This window comes from Aquarana catesbeiana, linkage group LG04 (genome assembly GCF_042186555.1).
Source record: "Aquarana catesbeiana isolate 2022-GZ linkage group LG04, ASM4218655v1, whole genome shotgun sequence".
Taxonomy (NCBI): Eukaryota; Metazoa; Chordata; class Amphibia; order Anura; family Ranidae; genus Aquarana; species Aquarana catesbeiana.
In genome coordinates, this window is record NC_133327.1 from 379,807,863 (window position 1) to 379,832,614 (window position 24,752).

General features: G+C 43.3%; 1 protein-coding gene across 1 annotated transcript in view; it reads right to left on the reverse strand.

Annotated features, from left to right (window-relative positions):
- The window catches only part of FRK (fyn related Src family tyrosine kinase), a 196,112-nt gene that overhangs the window by 64,527 nt on the left and 106,833 nt on the right, over window positions 1-24,752 (reverse strand). Inside the window, exons 4-5 of the mRNA XM_073627115.1 lie at window positions 14,211-14,379; window positions 6,191-6,349 (exon numbers count right to left, since the gene is read on the reverse strand). Of these exons, the coding sequence (XP_073483216.1) occupies window positions 6,191-6,349; window positions 14,211-14,379 (328 nt within the window). The remainder of the gene's footprint in view (window positions 1-6,190; window positions 6,350-14,210; window positions 14,380-24,752) is intronic.

The window sequence follows — 24,752 nt, forward strand, 5'->3', positions numbered from 1 at the left end:
TACATTTATAAGACAATAAATGGTAAGGGAATGTTAGAAGCGACTAAGGGGTGTGTAAAAATCCTGGCAGAAAAAGAGAAAATGATTAGCTCCCTTGCAAAGCACAAATTTGTGCATTTTTTAAAAGTGGACTCTAAAACACCTCCATTTGTTTCTTTTCATGAGCTGCAAGACAGTCTTTTGCAATAAAGTCAACAGAATCCTCCAATTCCGTGCAGGAAAAGTATAGCCCATTGTTTCTGTTCACTTCTCTATATTTTACCATACTTCCCCTCACACAGAAACTGACTATTTCTGACAAGAATAAAAAGTGAGTCCAATGACTGACAGGTATAAGAGGATGTGTAAAACATTTTAACACAAGGACAAAAAAGTAGACTATGCGCCAATGTTAGGCCTTAAAAGGCCTTAAAACATTTTAGCATTTCTTTTGCATATCTTTCTTACATAACTTACATAACTTATTATAAATAATAGATAGTATGAGAAAGTGACTGTAAAGGCTTGTTTTTATGTTCACTATAACAATAACAAACATGTTATAATTACCTGCTCTGTTGCAGTGGATTTGCACAGAGCAGCCCGAGTCCTCCTCTTCTTGGGTCCCTCTTCTGTGATCCTGGCCCCTCCCTCCTGTTCAGTGCCCCCACAGCAAGAAGCTTGCTATGGGGGCACCCGAGCTGAGTCACAGCTTCCTGTGTCCATTCAGACACAGAGCCCCAACCCAGCCCTGCTCCCTCTCTCCTCTGATTGGCTAGCTGACTTTAATTGACAGCAGCAGGAGCCAATGGTGCCGCCACTGTGTTTTAGCCAATCAGGAAGAAGAATATTGGATGGCTGAGACACTCGTGGACATCGCTGGACTGAGAGGGACCTCAGGTAAGTGATAGGGGGGCTGAGGGGGGCTGCTACACACAGACAGCTTTTTATATTAATGCATAGGATGCATCAAGATCAGGGGCGGACTGACCATTCGGTCAGTCGGTCGCCGTCCGAGGGCCCCGTGGTGGGGGGGGCCCGGGCCGGCTCAGTCCGTCTGTCCCAGGAGGTGCCCGCGGCATAATGTGAAAAAAAATACCCCTTCCGAAGCAGTAATGTGTAGCCTTTACCTCTGGTTGATGGGGCTATATAAGCAGAGCTGGCCAGGATGCATCATTCATCAGCTCAGAGGCGAGCCGTCAGCCGTTCGGGGATGATTTTAATGACAGGCGCTCTGGCCACCTCTCCCCCTGGGGAATTCAGCCGAGGGGCGGGCCATTCGTCACTGGCGCGGGGGACCGGTAAAGAAGCTGGAGGCAGCAGAGCGCGCCGCACAGGCTGAGTGAAGTCATCTGGAGAGAAGAATTTCCCTTTCCCAAAGGAACCCACACTGACCTGCCTTGTGTGCAGCAGCAGGTCAGGGTGATAATGACAAAGAGGAGAGCAGTTGCCAGTTAGTGTATAATGTGTGTTGTAAACGAGAGAGCCATGCTGCTGAGTGTTCCACTTCATTCTTGCCCTGTGCTGTGCCTATTTACCAGGTGGCAGGTGCTATTCACTAGTGCACACTGACATCTGGTACATTGAATGCCACTCAGTGCACTCAGTGTATAGATATCAGTGTTATATATAGGGAATAGCACTTATACCTTGTTCACATTGAAGCAATTTGCCATGCGATTTGACATGGCAAATCGCATGGCAAATCAGCGGCAATAGCCGGCAATGGCACTACCCGAATCAGTGCGATGCCACATTTGTGGCACCGCACTGATTCCCAAAAGTAGTTTCTGTACAACTTTTGGTGACTTCTGGGTGCGATTTCCATAGACATCTGTGCAGCAACCCGCACAGATGTCTCTGAAATCGCTGCCAAACTCGCACTGATATGTGGGTATGAAATTGTGCGAGTTTAGCTGAACTCACACACTTTCATTCCCGCTGTCAGTGTGAACCTGGGCTAAGTGCGTTTATTATATATATATCACTAAAATCTGTACACTATGAATGTTCCTTACATTGGTGGTCAGTGGGAAGAATGTTCCTTACATTGGTGGTCAGTGAGAAGAATGTTCCTTACATTGGTGATCAGTGGGAAGAATGTTCCTTACATTGGTGGTCAGTGGGAAGAAAGTTCCTTACATTGGTGGTCAGTAAGAAGAATGTTCCTTACATTGGTGATCAGTGGGAAGAATGTTCCTTACATTGGTGGTCAGTGGGAAGAAAGTTCCTTACATTGGTGGTCAGTGAGAAGAATGCTCCTTACATTGGTGATCAGTGGGAAGAATGTTCCTTACATTGGTGGTCAGTGAGAAGAATGCTCCTTACATTGGTGGTCAGTGAGAAGAATGTTCCTTACATTGGTGGTCAGTGGGAAGAATGTTCCTTACATTGGGATCAGTGAGAAGAATGTTCCTTACATTGGTGGTCAGTGAGAAGAATGTTCCTTACATTGGTGGTCAGTGAGAAGAATGTTCCTTACATTGGTGATCAGTGAGAAGAATGCTCCTTACATTGGTGATCAGTGGGAAGAATGTTCCTTACATTGGTGGTCAGTGGGAAGAAAGTTCCTTACATTGGTGGTCAGTGAGAAGAATGTTCCTTACATTGGTGGTCAGTGAGAAGAAAGTTCCTTACATTGGTGGTCAGTGAGAAGAAAGTTCCTTACATTGGTGGTCAGTGGGAAGAAAGTTCCTTACATTGGTGATCAGTGGGAAGAAAGTTCCTTACATTGGTGGTCAGTGAGAAGAATGTTCCTTACATTGGTGGTCAGTGGGAAGAAAGTTCCTTACATTGGTGGTCAGTGAGAAGAATGTTCCTTACATTGGTGGTCAGTGAGAAGAAAGTTCCTTACATTGGTGGTCAGTGAGAAGAAAGTTCCTTACATTGGTGGTCAGTGGGAAGAAAGTTCCTTACATTGGTGATCAGTGGGAAGAAAGTTCCTTACATTGGTGGTCAGTGAGAAGAATGTTCCTTACATTGGTGGTCAGTGGGAAGAAAGTTCCTTACATTGGTGGTCAGTGAGAAGAATGTTCCTTACATTGGTGGTCAGTGAGAAGAAAGTTCCTTACATTGGTGGTCAGTGAGAAGAAAGTTCCTTACATTGGTGGTCAGTGGGAAGAAAGTTCCTTACATTGGTGGTCAGTGAGAAGAAAGTTCCTTACATTGATGGTCAGTGAGAAGAATGTTCCTTACATTGGTGGTCAGTGGGAAGAATGTTCCTTACATTGGTGATCAGTGGGATGAATGTTCCTTACATTGGGATCAGTGAGAAGAATGTTCCTTACATTGGTGGTCAGTGAGAAGAATGTTCCTTACATTGGTGGTCAGTGGGAAGAATGTTCCTTACATTGGTGGTCAGTGAGAAGAATGCTCCTTACATTGGTGATCAGTGAGAAGAATGATCCTTACATTGGTGGTCAGTGGGAAGAATGCTCCTTACATTGGTGATCAGTGGGAAGAATGTTCCTTACATTGGTGATCAGTGGGAAGAATGCTCCTTACATTGGTGATCAGTGGGAAGAATCTTCCTTACATTGGTGATCAGTGGGAAGAATGCTCCTTACATTGGTGATCAGTGGGAAGAATGTTCCTTACATTGGTGATCAGTGGGAAGAATGCTCCTTACATTGGTGGTCAGTGGGAAGAATGTTCCTTACATTGGTGATCAGTGAGAAGAATGATCCTTACATTGGTGGTCAGTGGGAAGAATGCTCCTTACATTGGTGGTCAGTGGGAAGAATGTTCCTTACATTGGTGATCAGTGAGAAGAATGATCCTTACATTGGTGATCAGTGAGAAGAATGTTCCTTACATTGGTGATCAGTGAGAAGAATGATCCTTACATTGGTGATCAGTGAGAAGAATGTTCCTTACATTGGTGATCAGTGGGAAGAATGCTCCTTACATTGGTGGTCAGTGGGAAGAATGTTCCTTACATTGGTGATCAGTGAGAAGAATGATCCTTACATTGGTGGTCAGTGGGAAGAATGTTCCTTACATTGGTGGTCAGTGGGAAGAATGTTCCTTACATTGGTGGTCAGTGGGAAGAATGTTCCTTACATTGGTGATCAGTGGGAAGAATGTTCCTTACATTGGTGGTCAGTGGGAAGAATGTTCCTTACATTGGTGGTCAGTGAGAAGAATGTTCCTTACATTGATGGTCAGTGAGAAGAATGATCCTTACATTGGTGATCAGTGAGAAGAATGTTCCTTACATTGGTGATCAGTGGGAAGAATGCTCCTTACATTGGTGGTCAGTGGGAAGAATGTTCCTTACATTGGTGATCAGTGAGAAGAATGATCCTTACATTGGTGGTCAGTGGGAAGAATGTTCCTTACATTGGTGGTCAGTGGGAAGAATGTTCCTTACATTGGTGGTCAGTGGGAAGAATGTTCCTTACATTGGTGATCAGTGGGAAGAATGTTCCTTACATTGGTGGTCAGTGGGAAGAATGTTCCTTACATTGGTGGTCAGTGAGAAGAATGTTCCTTACATTGATGGTCAGTGGGAAGAATGTTCCTTACATTGGTGATCAGTGAGAAGAATGATCCTTACATTGGTGGTCAGTGAGAAGAATGATCCTTACATTGGTGGTCAGTGGGAAGAATGTCCCTTACATTGGTGGTCAGTGAGAAGAATGCTCCTTACATTGATGGTCAGTGGGAAGAATGTTCCTTACATTGGTGATCAGTGAGAAGAATGTTCCTTACATTGGTGGTCAGTGGGAAGAATGTTCCTTACATTGGTGGTCAGTGAGAAGAATGTTCCTTACATTGATGGTCAGTGGGAAGAATGTTCCTTACATTGGTGATCAGTGAGAAGAATGATCCTTACATTGGTGGTCAGTGAGAAGAATGATCCTTACATTGGTGGTCAGTGGGAAGAATGTCCCTTACATTGGTGGTCAGTGAGAAGAATGCTCCTTACATTGATGGTCAGTGGGAAGAATGTTCCTTACATTGGTGATCAGTGAGAAGAATGATCCTTACATTGATGGTCAGTGGGAAGAATGTTCCTTACATTGGTGATCAGTGAGAAGAATGATCCTTACATTGGTGGTCAGTGAGAAGAATGTTCCTTACATTGGTGATCAGTGAGAAGAATGTTCCTTACATTGGTGATCAGTGGGAAGAATGTTCCTTACATTGGTGATCAGTGAGAAGAATGTCCCTTACATTGGTGATCAGTGAGAAGAATGCTCCTTACATTGGTGATCAGTGAGAAGAATGTTCCTTACATTGGTGGTCTGTGGGAAGAATGTTCTTTACATTGGTGGTCAGTGAAAATTATATAAAGTAAATAATAATAATTAAAAAAAAATGTAAAGCACCCCCATGATCCCCGCACATGCTCTATATGAAAAGCTTTATGTAGGATGAGCACATGTATGTAAACATGTGTCTATAGACGCAAATGCTGGACATGGGAGCGCACCTGAAAGGTAACCCCCCCCCCTCCCCCAGGAGAGCGCTTCTCCTAGGGAGTTATCTGATGTGGGGAGGAGCCGCGAGAGCCACCCCCAGAAGACCAGGTTCAGGGCCACTCTGTGCAAAACGAGCTGCACAGTGGAGGGAAGTATGATATGTTTGTTATTTAAAAAAAAAAAAAAGAGCCTTTACAATCACTTTAATTTTGGAAATGTACCGTTGTTGCACTTTCTTTAATGTAATTCTGTGACGAACGCATGTAGTGTGGGCAGTGCAAAATGTAGGTGGGAATTTGTGTGGGTGTGGCTTGAGTGTGGGTGGGAACACATGAGCGGGGACAAGGGGCCCCAGGATCTCCTATTGCCCGGGGGCCCCATGAGTTGTCAGTCCGCCCCTGATCAAGATACATAACCTTCTGCCTTTACAACCCCTTTAATGAATGAGGTGAAGCTCTGCTGACTTCCCTCCTCCGATTATGTGCAATCAAAAATACTATGAGCACAAAAAAGAACTACTATCAGTAGCACACTGGAGTATCAGAATGTTAGTTATTTTTTATATTCCTTGCATGTGATTGGGCATTCCTCGCAAAGTGAAACTTTACCACATTCACTACGCTGGGAAAAATAAGGTAACAGTCTATTTGCCTAAATCGACCTCTGTAAGATGACAAGAGTGGATGTATGATATGCACTGTATTGATTTCCACTATCCATGTAAAACATGCAGCAGTGGACAGAAAAAAGCTTTTTAAACACTAAAATATATTATACATACTTACTTTTTAAATATGAAAGCAGGCTACCGTATCTCATGAGCTCAGTAATAATATACATAGGCTCCTCCAAGCTACACACTGCGTACAGCTGGATCAGTTTTGGATGTCGAAGTTTCTTCATAAGTTGTGCTTCTCTTAGGAAGTCCTCTGGTTTCATTGATCCTGAGATACAAACGGCAGAAAGAAAACAGCAAAGAGTTGATGTTATTAAGGACTACTCCTATCTACACAGGGACCATGTGGGAATAGCTAAAATTGCTTTCTGTTTTCTGTAATCTAAAAAGAAGAGTGCTGCAAATCTTCCAAGCCATCAAAACATATCAGTTCAGCTGAAGAAAATGTATAATTGGAGGATGCTGAATGGGTTAGAAGAACAAGAACCTTTTTATGTCTTTCTGGCCTTTGAAAAAATCAAATGAGAAAACTCTGTAACAACATAAGGGAAGCACCAAACCATATTTAACCCTTTAAAGGGAGTATTCTAGTAATGGTGCTGAAATTATATTCTCTTTGCTATCTACTCTTTCCAATACTGTCTATGATCTTTACTATACGTACAAGTGCTTGATAAAAAGCCATTTCATTAACAATTAAAAAGCATGTCTAGCCGAAACTTTTTTTTTTTAAGTTGTAAATAACCTAAATAGTTAGAATTCTTGCCTGGTTTTATTGCTATACAGGATTCCATTACAAAAAAATACCACTATTCCTGTTCTGCAGACAGCAGTTTTCTAAATAGGAAGAGAAAGGTAAATCTATAATGACAACACAGACAGAAACAAGGGTTGATTTTCAATAGAAAATAGACTTTTGGTCAGCTGAAACTAGACTTCCTTGTGTCCAAAGTGGTTGTAAACCTCAGACATGAAATATGAACAAAGCATATGCCTCTATAGTGTGTACTTGTCTCAGTTAAGAGCACTAAGGGGGTTATTTCTGAAAGGCAAATCCACTTTGCACTACAAGTGCAAACTACAAGTGCAAAGTGCACTTGAATTGCACTGAAAGTGCACTTGGAAGTGCAGTCGCTGTAAATCTGAGGGGTAAATCTGAAATGAGGGGAAGCTCTGCTGATTTTATCATCCAATCATGTGCAAGCTAAAATGCTGTTTTTTATTTTCCTTACATATCCCCCTCGGATCTACAGCGAGTGCAATTTCAAGTGCACTTTGCACTTGTAGTTTGCACTTCTAGTGCAAAGTGGATTTGCCTTTCGTAAATAACCCCCTAAAAGGCTCCATGCACACTAGGAGAAGAAAAAACGTCAACATTTTTAGCTTAAAAACGTGGCATAAAAGACGCAAATTGAAAGGATATTGTACAAAGTTTAGGCGAGTCTATGAGAGTTTAAGAGCATTTCGTTTACAGGCTTTTTTTGCACTACACGCCCCTCTGCAAAAGCCAGGAAATGATGAACAGTGACAACACACCTTTTTTTTAACGAAAAAAAACATTGAAACTTGACGTTCAGAAGAGATAAGAGGGGTTTAGGAGAGACTGACGTTTTTACAGCTCCTAATATTCGCCAGAAAACACGATAGAGAAGGCTTTTTTTCCTGCCTCTGAACGTCCCTGACAGAAAACGCCTGTAGTAGTCATAATGTGTGTAGCGCTGGTAGATTTTTAATCTACTGCTTATAGGTAAATTTAGTGGGTTATCTGTTTCATACATAGTCAGATTTGGCCTCTGTTCCAGTTTGGCTGTGTTGCATGTAGTTTCACACTGTGCCTGTGGGTGTCGTTGTCGCCATGGGTCGGTGTTTGAAAGGCAACGTGTTGAAGCGTATGAGTGCTCCTCTGTCCCGGAGATAACTCAGTGGGGGTGGTCCTCCGAGTTGCATTCTGGGAGAGGGTATTTATGGGACAGATGTCATGTTTTAGGGTCTTTCATTCCACCTGCTGGCCCTCCTAGCTGACAGGTATGTGTTAGGAGTACTACCTCGTGGTCCTCCGACCGGGGGGACCGCGTTGCTGTAGCGTGTGGGTGAGCCCAGAAGGCTGTCCGGGGCCTACCACAGCGGCGAAGGAATGGTCCTGGGCTGTCTGTCCTACGGGAGGAAGCTAGACAACCGAGAAGATCCCAGGGGAGGACCCGTCATGGAAGGATCATGCAGAGTGCTGGTCTGGAGAGGGGCCTGGTGACTCAGTTGGAGGACGCATCCTAAAGTTAACCTACCACAAAGTATTGCCGGGTCGGCTTAAATATTCTAGTGCTGTGTTTGCTATAAACCATTACATCCTGTGGCAGAGGATCGTACGGGTTTCTATTTCATTCAAGTCTGTGGCAGAGACTTTTGTTTGTGCTGCGTACCGGCTGCTAGGTTAGTGAGAGAAACCTATCCGGGCGGGCAAAGATTCAACTCTAAGAGGAAAGTACATTCATCTACAAGATTCCAATTCCTAATACTACACTAAGAAAAGGTATTTGAACTTCCCTGAAACTCTCCTTCTACCTCTTTCCTGCTACTTCCTTCAGTTACTTGTTATTAAAGCATTGGAAAAGATACTCAAGTGTCTGGTGCCTACCCTGTCTGGTATTAAGCTCAACGGGACCCTAGACTCGGTTCTGGTGAAATTGAGGTAACAAATGTGATGGTAAGAGCCCGCTTTAAACCAGCAGCTCCACCGTGAGTTATTGCTACATGTGCAAAGACACATAGAACACAATAGAAGTGCTTCTAGATGCATGAGAAAAAAAAGTCAAATGCCTGTATAATCAACGTTTTTTAAGTCCAGTGTGCATGGAGCCAAAGGGGGTTATTTATTAAAGGCAAATCCACTTTGCACTACAAGTGCACTGCAAGTGCACTTTCAAGTGCAGTCGCTGTAGATCTAAGGGGGACATGCAAGGAGAATAAAAAAACAGCATTTTAGCTTGCACATGATTGGATGATAAAATTAGCAGAGCTTCCCCTCATTTCAGATCTTCCCCTCAGATCTACAGCGACTGCGCTTCCAAGTGCACTTGCAGTGCACTTGTAATGCAAAGTGGATTTGCCTTTAGTAAATAACCCCCAAAGTGTCATTTCTGTCTGCTGCCTTGTTCCTCAGCTATCAGCATGAATAACTTTTGTTATCAAGTTTTCTTGTCACAGAGAAGAAAAGGGACAGGGGAGGGATCTCCACCTAATTGACAGTCTCAGCTCTATTCATGTGTGAAGGGGGTGTGTCCCTTCCCTCCAATCAGCTCTTAGAGCTCTTGTCACTGAGCTCTGCAGATTGTAACTACAGCTTTCCGCCTCTTTTTTTCTGACAGCTCAGACAAGCTTTATAAATTCTGAACTTTGAACAGATGTAAAGGAGAGAAGACTGCAGATAAACAGGTACAACTTATGTAGTATGAGTTGTTTAATTCCTGAGTATCACCTGAGGCCAGTCATTTCACTGGGGTATATGTAAGGGTTTACAACCACTTTAATCTGTTTATCAGCTTCTATTGTTGTCTGTCTTTCTGTGGCAGATTTTCCCACACTACCTGCTTCATGAAAGTGAGAGAAAACCTCTAATGGAGCTCTGGACAGCAATAAAACCTGAAAGGGGTTCTAACCCTTCCACACCAAATGCAAAACTTAAAAAAAAATGTTTGCCTAGAGATTTTAAAGTGGTATTAAACCCAAAAGCAAACATTTATTATATTGCAGCTTATCAATTCTTAGATATAATGGCTGAATTTGTTTTCATTTTCAGGCTTTCTTTCTTCTATTTTCATCTGATGATCCAGCCAGTAGGTCGGTTGTTCAAAACAACAATTTCTCTTCCATATGTATCCGTTTGCAGAGTGGAGACAAACTCTTTAACACTAGCAAGGGTGTTTACAGTGATGAGTCATTAGTGATTTATGTAAAACCTTTATCCCAAAAGAAAAAAAAAAACTGCTGTAACTGATTATAAAGTGTTAGCTGGAGTTTGACTACAGTTTGTTAGTATCTAAATCTGCTAGTACATATAATGCTATGTACACACAATCGGACATTCCGACAACAAAATACATGGATTTTTTTCGGACAGATATTGGCTGAAACTTGTCTTGCATACACACGGTCGCACAAATGTTGTCGGAAATTCCGAACGTCAGGAACGCGGTGACGTACAACACGTACGACGAGCCGAGAAAAATGAAGTTCAATAGCCAGTGCGGCTCTTCTGCTTGATTCCGAGCATGCGTGCAATTTTGTGCGTCAGAATTGTGTACACACGATCGGAATTTCCGACAACGGATTTTGTTCTCGGAAAATTTGAGAACCAGCTCTCAAATTTTTGCTGTCGGGAATTCCGACAACAAATGTGCGATGGAGCCTACACACGGTCGGAATTTCTGACAACAAGCTCACATGAAACATTTGTTGTTGGAAATTCCGACCGTGTGTACGCGGCATAACACTTCTCTCCCCCAAGACTAACAATGCTGCTGTCCAAATGTGTCTCCTGTGCTTCTTCATCCAGAGTGGGGACACTCTAATACAGGAGGTGTGTTACTGGCCAGATCATCAGGTGAAAACAGAAGGAAAAAATCATAAAAAAAACAAATTCAGCCACTATATCTAAAGATTATTAAGCTGCAATATATTACATTTTTTGGTTTTGGGTTTAATACCGCTTTAATCATTGCACATCTTCTTCATGTAGCAACATAGGGTTATAAATAATGCAAAACTGAAAGAAAGCTGCCACCCAAAATGATTTTTTTTAAATGAAAAGTTTAGGAGGTTCGGGATTTTTATTGCAATTTCCTCTACACTGTTCCTTTCTAGTAGATAGATTGGAGTATTACACCTAAAAGAATGCGGCATATTCTAAAATAACCTATTATTAAGTCAGTGGAATACAAAAATGAGCCTATAATGCATAAAAAAGTAAAGGGAATTGTTCATTTTTGTTTTTGATGCACTTAACTTGATGTCAAATCAAGAGCATAAAGAGAATATCTTTCTCCCAAGGCTGACAATAGGGATCTGATTGCTCGTTTCCTATTAGGCCCTCTATTAGTATCCATTCACCAGGCTTGTCCATCTGTTTCTCATAGCAACGCACTATAACGTAGTAGAGATACTTGACCTTAGCTTATATCTTTCAACATAAAACATTAGCATGCTCATTGCTAATGGATCTCTTTTAAAAGCAATGCTGGTTTTCACCACTAGATATAGTAGGATGGTTGCATTATTACATTTGAATCACTGGTATGTATATAGCAGCGGTAAAGCATAACAATAACGGAAACGTTTCCTTTCCTTGGGTTTTCCTGCTATGAACATGGAGGCTATAAATGGACATACTCAAGCATGCAGCAGAGTGTGAATTGCCCAGATAGGTAAAGTAACAAGTCTGTTACATAGCAGGCTTAGTAAAGAGTCTGATATTTTCTTTTGCAAACATACAACCACCCTGTGCAGCTGCTTGAGCCCCCAATTCATTCTGTATGCTTCGATCATACACTTGCGAGATCAGAACTTAAAGTGTTACTAAACCCAGGACCCTGCATTTACTATATCTGGTCACCCACAGTATACATGTAGCACTGCTCCCGCAGGAACTGCTTGAATATCTGTACCCGGGTCTCCAACTGATTAATCCACAGACAGTTACACGGTATTTTCACACAGTCAAATACATACACTATTCTGCTCGTTATCTTCAATGATCAGTCCAGGGATATGTGTTTTTATGTTTTATTTGGGGAACTTGGATAGGAGAAGGGAATTAGTAGGATACTCCAAATTACTGTATTTATCGGCGTATAACACACACTTTTTTCCCATTAAAATCAGGGCAAAATTGTAGGTGCGTGTTATACGCCCAATGGCTGCCTCAGAGGGGAAGGAGGGAACGAGTGCCGCCGAAATAGACAGAGCTGAATCACCTGTGTACACAGGACATCTGGCTCTGTCTATCTCAGTGGCGCTCGTTCCCTCCTTGGCAGGGGAAAGACTGATGTGCAGTTGGCCACTAATCATGCTGCAAACAGCGGCAAATTAAAACAGATGGGCACAAATGATGCTCCAATGATGGGCAAGGCTGCAGATGGACACTGATCATGCTATGCTGCAATGATGGGCAAGGCTGCAGATGGACACTGATAAGGCTGCATTGATGGGCATTTAAAATGTAAGGTTTTTTCCTTAAACTTCCCTCCTAAACTTGGGGTGCGTGTTATACGCCTGTGCGTGTTATACACCGATAAATACGGCAACTATTCACAGGTGAGGACAGCTCTCTCTTTCTGTAGAACTGTGAAGTAGATTATCTGCTGAACCATACAGTGTCTGTATGGAAGAACAAGTCCCTCTGTAGCAGAAGAGACTCAGTGGACTTTGTCAGTGGACTTTAAGTCTTCAAGACACTAGCACACGTCCCCTTTAGCTCACACACCCAATATGCTGACTTCTAGGACCAGAGGGGGATTTCAGCAACACACTCAGTCTCAGGGTTCCCTTTAGGGGTCTGTACTCACAAAATGTCCTGGGACAGCTGGTAGCCTCCTTCCAATTTCCATGCGACACTCTATACCAGTAAAATAAGCCCAGATCTGTAGACTTCCTCCTTCAGTCAGCTTGCACAGGAACCCTGGGTTGTAGCTTTCAGGCTTCAGGCCCTCAGATCAGTCACCTGAGGCCGCATGGCAGCCTATGCGGCATGGCAGCCTATGCGAGGCAGCCGCATAGGCCTCCCCACCTTCACCTCTCTCCTTAGAGGTGGGCTGGACTGGAACCCCGAGCCCATGTGCGCTTCAAATATAAATACAGTCACCTACCATGCAATGGGGCACATCACCTTCTAATTGGCCAGGGCTGTATCTATATCCATGCTCCCACCTGCTGAGTTTCCTCCCACTATCCATTATAACTCATTACTATTGGACCAGTGTGAAATCTGCAAGACAGCATGAGTCGCACCAGAGAACACTGAGCAGACCTCACTAATCAAACACTGCTCTCTATTAAGACAGCACCTAAATTTGCCTATCTACTTCTCTGTTAAGCAGAAAAGCCAAAAACGATATACACTCTCTAGCACCTACCTAGGAGGGTCCTAAACACAGAATATGAAAATGCAATAATTTTAGTAACTATAAACTGCTAATTACCTTTTCTCATCAGCAGTATATAGCAGTCTTGTGACTTCTATCAGTGCCTGGTTAAAGCTTGTAGGAGGAGTTTTCATTCTGCATTGGCTGTCCTATCAGGATGCAGGACGCCTGGCCCTCTGTCTGGACAGTGCTGATTGGCCCTGTGTTGATCACAGGCACCCTCCCAAGAAAAAAAAACTCTCTAGCAATAGACACCAAACTGAGCATGTGCAGTCTGACTCCACTAACTCTGTCTTATCCGGACATGTTTTGGAGGCAATGCAAGAAGAGGAGGATCTGTGCATACAGGATCAAACAACCTTTTTACACAATGCAGAGGTTTAACCCCTTAGGTTCCACAGTGAGTATAACAAGCATGTTTTACTGCATATACAGACTGATTTTATTGTTGTGGGTTTAGTAACACTTTAAACAGGGCTAACGACTTTCTCCATGCCCCCATGTGATAATCCTGAGGCCTAGTGCTTCACTACTTAGGCATCACCAGCTGCATTGTGGAAGGCAGAAGTAGGAGAGAACTATGTGCTCCTGCATACCCAGAAGTACCAGGGTGTTTTTGGGTCCTCAGTGGGTTAATGGGCCAATGGAAGCTAATGTAGAAGTATGTGGAAGATAACTAGAAGCTGCTTACCATATCTGCTATCCAACAAACCTGATACTTTCTAATACCTTGTATCCTGAGTCATGATAAACCTGTGTTAGACTTCTATTGGAACCTTGTTTAAAGCAAACTTTTAAGTCATTTTATTTATTAACATCGTTTAGCCTGGAATACTCCTTTTGTGTTCCCTTCTAACCCCTGTTGTATTTTTGTAATATTTTCCGAGACTTTGGCAATGCTCCATTCCAAACCCCATCCGCCAAAGTCAAACAAGTTTGTTTTATTGTACACATTACTGTAGCATTACACTTTCCACATATATCAGCACTACATACCAGGTTTTAAAGTTTTAATGGCCACTGATATGGTGTTATTCCACAGTCCTTCCCAAACATCACCAAATTGACCTTGTCCCAGTTTCTTCAGGAACATCAAAGAGTTTCGGTCAATTTCCCAGTGATCTGCAGTTTGGTAACACAAATCTGGTGGCAACGGTATTTCTGTCTGGTTTGGAGGCAAAAAAAAAATATATTAAACATATCAACACAGAATACAAGTAAAAGACCAGAATTTTTACACTTTACTGCACAGTGTATCTTCCTCAACTAACAAGGTCTAGTGAAACCGAATAATGACTTATTGTTATAAAATAGAAGAATACAGTGTATCCATGAGCATAAGTATTTCTTACCAATGTATCTACCTATTTTACATGCTGGTTTAACATGTTTTTCTCGGCAAATAATAAAAAAATAAAATAAAAAATAAACTTGCATCACTGTCTTTATCATCAAAATACTACAATAGCTGCACTTGTTTGGTAAAGACGTGACCTGAGGTTTTTTTTATGCCTGCCTTTCTAATAACTTTCCAAAATGCCACATTAAAGAAAATGTACCCCGATATCACTCTCAGTCAATGATATTATTCAAAGCCACTGCAAAAGATGACTGGATGCACATCTACTGTATGCTGTACTGTCTATCATGATAAATTTTTTCCACTTTACCCACCAGCTTTTTTTGCATACCCACTCTTCTCAAAACTTTATGCAACTGTTTATTTTTATTTTTTGATGTTGCCATATGCTGCACTACAGGGAACCCAGCAGATAACACCTTTCTATTCCACATCTTTATGTCTTTCCCATTATTTGCCTAAAACAGAACATCTGATCTGTCGGTGACATAATTCTCAATGCCTAATGCCTGTTTGTTATTTTCTCAGTTCTATAGCCATACATTATTTTAGGTGTGATGATTTAAAATCATTTGAAATGTTACATATGAAGTTTAGCGCAGGGATATCTATCTATCTATCTATCTATCTATCTATCTATCTATCTATCTATCTATCTATCTATCTATCTATCTATCTATCTATCTATCTATCTATCTATCTATCTATCCTAAAATAATGTATATATGTAGGTTTAGGGCATAGAATACTTGCATTCCATTCCACGGGGAACATTTTTTCCCTATCCTCTTAATAAGGACTTAAATCTTTTAATGGTTCTGGATCACAAATGATAAATCTTTTTTTTCCTTTGCCAGGTTATCTACAGGTGTTCAGGCCATGTCTAATGCTGCTAATGTTTCCTGGTATTTGGATGGACAGAACATCGATCAACTCCAATTTCCTAATTTCTGTAAAGGGTCTACTCTTTCAGCAAAGTTGGCATCACCAGTCCAAAAGAGCCCTGCCCTTTTGTTTGGAACTAATAATTTTTTAGACTTCTGCCTTTTGACCTCTCTGGTTTTTGTGGTCCCACCAGGAGCTTATGCGCCCACCAACGTTAGGGCCACAGTAGAACATATGAACCTCCTCAGACAATATGGCAGTAGTCACATGTAAAAATAGTGGCAGAAACTGCCATGAATACAGAGACTTTTTCCTGCCATCTGTCTCGCAATAGCTACCAGTGGCGGCTGCTGCTCAAATCCCCCTCCAGCCAGCCATCTGACCTCCACCAAACCCCCCTACCACCCCCCCCCGTCGCTCGATTGAATGCTGCTACCCTCCCACCACCCACCCCCATTGGTCGCCCGTCGTCAGCCAGGCCCCGCACTTATCTTCATTGCTGCGTCTCTCTCCCCGACTCTCGGCAGTCTCCTTCCAGCCAATCAGGAGTCCTAGAAACGGGGTCTTCAGACTCCCGGGCAATTGGGTCCCAGGAACCCGCTTCCTGACTGGCGGGGAGGAAAAACAGGAAGTCATTAGCGAATAATAATTCACTAATGTCACACAACTGGGTGGGCTCCAAGCCCACCCTTTTTTTTACCCAATTAGAGCCTCAGGCTCTAATCATGTGCTTCCAAAAAAAATAATGCCCAATTGGAATCCATGCGTCCGGCGTCCTGCATGTAGATTAGGGGCCGGATGCATGGATTAGGAGGGGAGGCGCTCATGCGCCCTGCATGAGCGGCTGCCACTGATAGCTACCCTGAACTCAAGATGTCTGGTGGCATTCTTTAGAACAGTGATCTCCAAACAGCGGCCCGGGGCTGGATGCGACCCTTTGCTCGCCCTTATCCGGGCCATTTAGGCACTTTTCCTTTCACTGATAAAGGACACTATTTATCCCACTGACACCAACATTGGAACACTATTCCTCCCACTGACACCAATATTTGGGCTTAATTCCTAATATTGACATCAACAATGGGACACTATTTCTTCCATTGACCAACAATGGGGCATTATTCCTCATACCCTCAAACTGACACCAACTATGGGGCACTATTTTTCCCACTGACACCAACAATGGGACACTATTTGCCCCACTGACACCAACGATGGGGCACTCTTCCTCTCACTGACACCAATGATGTGGTACTATTTCTCCCCCTAATACCAAAGATGCATTGTTTACTTCCACTGACGCCAGGACTTTTTCTACTTCCAATGGGCACGGTCTGGGCCCCCTAAAGTCTAGAGGACAGTAAACTGGCCCTTAGTTTAGAAAGTCTTGAGACCCCTGCTTTAAAGTGAAGTTATCTCTCTGTCACCCTCCACTTGCTGTGTGTGTAATTTCAGGAAGAGGGGGCATAAATAGTTTCAGTGAGTTCATAGTGACTGATTCTGTGCTTAATTACCTGAGGTATTATAACAAATACGTGTTTCTATTTTCAATACATTCATTTAAAGTTTATTTTACCTAAAGGTAATTAAGTAACTTAGATATATATTGTTTCTATTTACACTTTATAGTAAACCTGTGCTTTTCCCATTCCGAGCAAAGATACAGGTTTACTTTAATGGCAGCCCCACAAATGACACTCTACTTTTAATTTCAATGTAGGTGTGCTTTGGGAACTCTCTCTGCTCTTGGCTGACTTGTGGAATTGTTATTATTCCCAACACGTTGAAGGATGAGCGCCTCAACACCTGCTCTGTCTGCAAAACAATTATTTTACACATAAACATTTAAACTCTTTATCCAACCAAGCTATTTGTTTTATAGAAAGCCTTGCTTTAATTAAACCAAATATTTTATAAGCAAAAACAGATACACCGTCAGAGGTTTTTTATATCTTTAATTATTATCAATACTGTACCTGAAAAATAAAAATGGAATATGAACACAGAAAAGAAGGAGCTGCAATTGTGTTTCTTTCCACAAGATGGCACATGAATCTACTTTTTGTGCATTTTGTAGCCGAACAACTATTAATGGAATGTCAAACAAGGAAGTAATGCTTTTATTTCAAGGCAAAAACATTACATGAAAAAAACCTAGAGTAAACTGAAGCTATAAATACACATGAAGGTTAGAACAAATCTTAAATAATGAGTAAATCAGAATATCTCCCTGAAGCAATAGGCAAAAGGAAGACTTAACTGGGGTTAGTCCAGACAGTGTAAGGATTAATGCTGCAGTTTTGATGGCATACATTCATTTTAAATACTGCTCACACCTGACAGGTGGGATTTAGTTCCGGAACTTCTTTTGAGCGGCATGTATCCCGCAATTTTTGTTTGTGCGATTTTGCCGCAATTTGGGGTGTCATTGAGAAATAATGGCATCGCAAACGCGTCTCGTGTTTTTCCACAATTCAAATTGCCCAGGTGTGAATGGAGCCTAGAGCTGGAGGATGAGTAGGGTAAACAAGGTCCAAGCAGGCAAGGAACTGCTATTTTTTTCTGTTCCTATTATGTTACAGTGAGGTGAGTAAACAGTTATTTCTCTTTCAGCTAGTTTTTTTCCCTATTTTTGTTACCATGTCCAAGGATCTTGGGAGCTGATCTGCAGAATCAAGAATCAGATTCTCCTGAGTAGGACTGACTGGATCCAGAAGCATTGGATGTGGTTCCCGAAGCCCCATAGTAGCCAACAGTCCCTATTTGTCAGGAACATTCCCGAAAATCAGACCGATGTTCCGGTATGAGCCTGTCCCAAAAATCGGGCTCCGTCACAGATATCTGGGGCTTTTGGCACTGACATGGTTAAAGTGGCGCCACTGGTGTAAGCATCATCTTTCTGATGATAATGATCATCCCACTGCCTCCCCCGCTTGATCAGTGAAGTCACAAGTCTCATGGTGCATTTCTGCGATTGGTCAATAGAGAGCGGGGGCATGGCTAGCTGAGAGAGAAGAGGCAGAGGGGGCTGCTGCTGCATGGGATGGGAGCAGCCCGGGCCACAAGTTAGCAGTCTCTGACCCTCTCCTGTACTGCTGCCTGTGAGAAAGGAGCGGGATATAAAACACTGGAAATACCCTGGGAGAGCAACGGTGACCAGGCCTAGGAGAGTCGCAAACCAGTGGGACACTGCTGCACAGGGGGTAAGAGGAAGCGGCGGTGGGTGGCCTGTATGGAGACAAATGGCTGATGGGGGGGGGCTGTTTTTGTGGGGTTTTTTTTTGGGGGGGGGCAGCAGTGGGTCCTCTGTATCTCATGGGGATGGCTAATGTCTGTGATAGGGGAGTCACTTGTCCCATGCTTACCCCTAAGGTCTCATCAAACAAATCACAGGATTTCAAGGGCCATTGGGAGACGCATAGAGGAGAACTATTTAGTTTCTGTATCACTTTGGTCCTGTAAGCTACAGTTTGCCCAAATTAAGGTATGCAGTTGTAGATCGTCTCTTGTAATATGCCAGCATTCTCTGACCCTCTCCTGTAGTACACCAGCATTCTCTGACCTCTTCTGTACTACGCCAGCAGTCTCTGACCCTCTCCTGTACTATGCCAGTAGTCTCCGACCCACTCCTGTACTACGCCAGCAGTCTCCGACCCACTCCTGTACTACGCCAGCAGTCTCTGACCCTCTCCTGTACTATTCCAGCAGTCTCTGACCCTCTCCTGTACTACGCCTACTACGCCAGCAGTCTCTGACCCTCTCCTGTACTACGCCAGCAGTCTCTGACCCTCTCCTGTACTATGCCAGCAGTCTCTCACCCCTCCTGTACTAGTCTGCAGTCTCTGACCCTCTCCTGTAGTACATCTTCAGTCTCTGAGCCTCTCCTGTAGTATGCCGTGGCCTTCAGTCTCTGTACTATGTCTCTAGCAACCAATCAGTGAGCGATGTGAGCGTAATTATGTGTTGTAACCTCTAGCAGTAAGTGTTGACCAGTTCTTCATATTTACATTATTAATTATTGAGATAAGTCTATGTGTGTGTGTTTATTAGGTTTTTTGGGATGTTAGGGTGGAGAGCAAAATTGCATGGGGGTGGCCCAACAAAATCTCAGACTCAATTTAACTACACACCCTTTAAGCCACACCCAATACTTAGCATAATTTAAACCACACCAATTTTTGCCACATTGGCCACACCCATCAAGTGAATGCCCCACCCCTAATTAACATAATACTCCACCTACACTGGCTTTCTGGAAAAGTAAGCGTCCCTATTTTTTTTTTTTTTTATGTTGGCAACCATGCTGCCCCTATAACAACAGAGGGGAGGGGGAACCAACTAAATAGGGGGTACACAACGGTACCGCTGGGTAGGGATGAGCCGAACACCCCCCTGTTCAGTTTGCACCAGAACATGCGAACAGGCAAAAAATTTGTTTGAACACGCGAACACCGTTAAAGTCTATGGGACTCAAACATGAATAATCAAAAGTGCTAATTTTAAAGGCTTATATGCAAGTTATTGTCATAAAAAGTGTTTGGGGACCTGGGTCCTGCCCCAGGGGACACGGATCAATGCAAAAAAAAGTTTAAAAACTGCCGTTTTTCAGGAGCCGTGATTTTAATAATGCTTAAACTGAAACAATAAAAGTATAATATTCCTTTAAATTTCATACCTGTGGGGTGTCTATAGTATACCTGTAAAGGGGCGCATGTTTCCCGTGTTTAGAACAGTCTGACAGCAAAATGACATTTCTAAAGGAAAAAAAGTCATTTAAAACTACTCGCGGCTATTAATGAATTGTCGGTCTGACAATACACATAAAAGTTCATTGATAAAAACGGCATGGGAATTCCCCACAGGGGAACCCCGAACCAAAATTTTAAAAAAAATGGCTTGGGGGTCACCCTAAATTCCATACCAGGCCCTTCAGTTCTGGTATGGATATTAAGGGGAACCCCGCGCCAAAATAAAAAAAATGGCATGGGGGTCCCCCTCAAAATCCATACCAGGCCCTTCAGGGTCTGCTGTGTGACGCTTCTCGTCTTCTGACACTTCTTAAATAACGGAGGATGGGGCCACCCGGTGACCCCGCCCCCCTCTGACGCACGAGGACTTGATGGGACTTCCCTATGGATTTCCCCGTGACGTCAGAGGGGGACAGAGTCACCCGTTACGTAATCTGCTGACCCTGCCCCCCCTGACGCCACGGGAAAACCCATAGGGAAGTCCCATCAAGTCCTCGTCACCGGGTTGCCCCGCCCTCCATTATTTAAGAAGTGTCAGAAGATGAGAAGCATCACACAGCGGGAGCCTCCCATCATGGATGCGGAGCTGCCTGAGAATGAAGATTGGAAGAAGACGCCGCGGAGGAAGATGTCGGACGAGAACACCGGAGTAAGAAGCAGAGGATCGGAGGAAGAACCAGAGGAAGAAGAAGATGGAGGAAGAAACCAAAGGAAGATAGAAGAAAGAAGATAGAAGATGCAAAGAAGAAGACTTTAAATAAAAGAATTGTCAAAAACTGTCTCTTGTCATTTTTAACATTATTGACACTTTTTTTGTGAAATGGTAGGGGTACTTTTGTACCCCCTTACCATTTCACACAGGGGGGGCAGGATCTGGGGGTCCCCTTGTTAAAGGGGAATTCCAGATTCCGATAAGCCCCCCGCCCGCAGACCCCCACAACCACCGGGCAAGGGCTGTGGGGATGAGGCCCTTGTCCCCATCAACATGGGGACAAGGTGTTTTGGGGGGACCCCAAAGCACCCTCCCAATGTTGAGGGCATGTGGCCTGGTAAGGTTCAGGAGGGGGGGCACTCTCTCTCTCTCTCCCCCCCTCTTTTCCTGCGGCCTGCCAGGTTGCGTGCTCGCATAAGGGTCTGGTATGGATTTTTGGGGGGACCCCATGCTATTTTTTTTTTAAATTTTGGTGTGGGGTCCCCCTTAAAATCCATACCAGACCTGAAGGGTCTGGTATGGATTTTGAGGGGGACCCCCAAGCCATTTTTTTTTATTTTGGCGCGGGGTTCCCCTTAATATCCATACCAGACCTGAAGGGCCTGGTATGGAATTTAGGAGGAACCCCCCCGCCAATTTTTTTAAAATTTTGGTTCAAGGATCCCCTGTGGGGAAATCCCATGCCGTTTTTATCCATGAACTTTTATGTGTATTGTCGGACCGACAATTCATTAATAGCCGCGAGTAGTTTTAAATGACTTTTTTTCCTTTGAAATGTCATTTTGCTGTCAGACTGTTCTAAACACAGGAAACATGCGCCCCTTTACAGGCATACTATAGACACCCCCCAGGTACGACATTTAAAGGAATATTACACTTTTATTGTTTCACTGTAAGCATTATTAAAATCACGGCTCCTGAAAAAACTGCCGTTTTTAAAATACCATGCATATAAACCTTTAAAATTAACACTTTTGATTTCTCCCATAGACTTTTAAAGGGTGTTCCGCGGCTTTCGAATTTGCATAGATTCTGCACCTAACAACATCTATAGACAACGTTTTCTGGGGACAAAGACAAACACACACAAAGACAGAGCATCTGACACCAAACAAGCATACAAATAGACCAATAAAGCACTATGGATAAGTGCAATAAGAGGAAATGGCACCACCAGGCCAGGCAGTCCTATTGGATGAAATAAAGGCAACAGCCGTTGTAAAAAATCCAAGGGACACCAATCCATAGCTGAAGGGAATGCTGTTATTATGGAACAGTCCTGGGGATGAGGAAAAACAGAGGGCCAAAATCTCAAATATGTGTCCGCAGACAGTGTGGGATCCAATGAACTGTGAATGACCTGAAAACATACGCATCAGATACTCACTGAGGAAACAGGAAATGATGAATGAATGTTCCCCCAATGGCTGCACATTAACCAGAACTTGGTAAGTACAACAGTTCAATTGATTGATGTTGTTCATTCAATTATGTAGCCCCTGCCAGGCTAGAGGGAAAGGCAGAGTCAGCCATCAGAAAGCTTCAGCTTTTCTGCTGAGCCTGGATTTTCCCAGCACGGACATAAATTCAGGATCCCCTTGTCTGTTGACAGGTCCTCTGTCTGCTGGGGGAGGGGGGGGGCAGGGGCAGAAGGCTTGTGGCTTTGGATTCAGGTTCAGCAAACAAGAAAAGTGCTGGTCCTGATATGCATGGCCTTGCAACAGCATTTCTTTCCCTCTTCTCTGCAGGCATCTGTATCATAGGGGCCCACGACTGCAATGGCAGTGCCAGATCCACAAATGCGATGACTTTTCTGAAACAGGATCCGGAGGTGCAGCTGATCATTTAAGAATTATTTTATTGATTTGACTTTTATTAATATACCCTATATTACCAAAAGTATTGGAACGCCTGCCTTTACACGCACAAGAACTTTAATGGTATCCTAGTATTAGTCCGAAGGGTTCAATATTGAGTTGGTCCACCCTTTGCAGCAATAACTGCTTCAACTACTCTGGGAAGGCTGTCCACAAGGTTTAGGAGTGTGTCTATGGGAATGTTTGACCATTCTTACAGTCTCCGCTCATCCGGTTCTCAATTCATCCCAAAGGTGTTCTTTTGGGTTGAGGTTGGGACTCTGTGCAGGCCAGTCAAGTCCATGTGCTTATGGACCTTGCTTTGTGCACTGGTGCACAGTCATGTTGGAACAGGAAGGGGCCATCCCCAAACTGTTGCCACAAATTTGGGAGCATGAAATTGTCCAAAATGTCTTGGTATGCTGACACCTTAAAATTCCCTGTCACTGAAACTAAGGGGCCAAGCCCAACCCCCTCCACCAAATGATTTGGACCAGTGCACAAAGCACGGTCCATAAAGACATGGATAAGTGAGTTCGGGGTAGAGGAACTTGACTGGCCTGCACAGAGTCATGACCTCAACCCGATAGAACACCTTTGGGATGAATTAGAGCGGAGACTGCGAGCCAGGCCTTCTTGTCCAACATCAGTGCCTGACCTCGCAAATGCGCTTCTGGAAGAATGGTCAAACATTTCCATAGACACATTCCTAAACCTTAAGGACAGCCTTCCCAGAAGAGTTTAAGCTGTTATAGCTGTAAGGCTTGGTTAACACCTAAACCGGCCACGGATCGCACAGCAATGCTGTCCATCCCTGTTCTCCATTTCAGGGACGAATCAGGACAGAATCTTTGCCTGAATTTGGCCCTGAAATGGAGGCAAAAACACACAGCTTTTCTGTGCAGTGCGCTCCGCAGCTGCCCCGGAGACATGTGAACTCCATAGAGAGCCGGTCACATTCTCCTGCTATGCGAATTGGATCCTGGAAAGCCGCATCCAATTTGCATAGGTGTGAACCCAGCCTAAAGGGTGGGCCAACTCCATATTGAACCCTACGGACTAAGACTGGGATGTCATTAAATTTCATGTGCATGTAAAGGCAAGTGTCCCAATACTTTTGGTACTATAGTGTATCAACAAGTGTGTCTGTATTGTGTATTGTATTTTTTAACTCTATCCTTAGGCATACCTTCTAAAATTTTGAGATGGAAATGAGGGACACCTACTTGCAAACGTATGTAGGCATAGGACACACACCCCCTGACACACCCCCTTAAAGGAGAATTAACCAAAAAAAAGGTTAATTAAATCCATAAGGACTTTTTTTTTTACCACTCCTATTCCTTTATATTGGCTTTTAAATTAACAAATGCAGCAATTTAGAAATTGGATGAAAGGTTTAGCATTGGGAAACAATTTTGAAAGATAAAAAGTGCATTTTGGATGCAACTATATGGATCAGACCAAAATGAGGGACAAATGGGGGGCAAAGAGGGACAGAGGGACATTGCTCCAAATCAGGGACAGTCCCTCCAAATCAGGGACAGTTGGGAGCTATGTCCTTAGGTTCCCAACAAAGTCTGGGTAGAAACAACAGGTTGGAAATAGGCATGTGAATGGGCTCTGCAACAACTGTTCACGTTCAATATGATACTCTACTGTATAGCTGTGTGCAAAATAAAAAAAAATGGCACAGCGCGATGCCAAAGTGATATGTAAAAGACAGTGGGGGTTATTTACGAAAAGGCAAATCCACTTTGCACTACAAGTACAAACTACAAGTGCAAAATGCACTTGAAATTGCACTGAAAGTGCACTTGGAAGTGCAGTCGCTGTAGATCTGAGGGGAAGATCTGAACTGAGGGGAAGCTTTGCTAATTTTATTATCCAATCATGTGCAAGCTAAAATTCAGTTTTTTATTTTCCTTGCATGCCCCCCTCGGATCTACAGCGACAGCACTTCTAAGTGCACTTTCA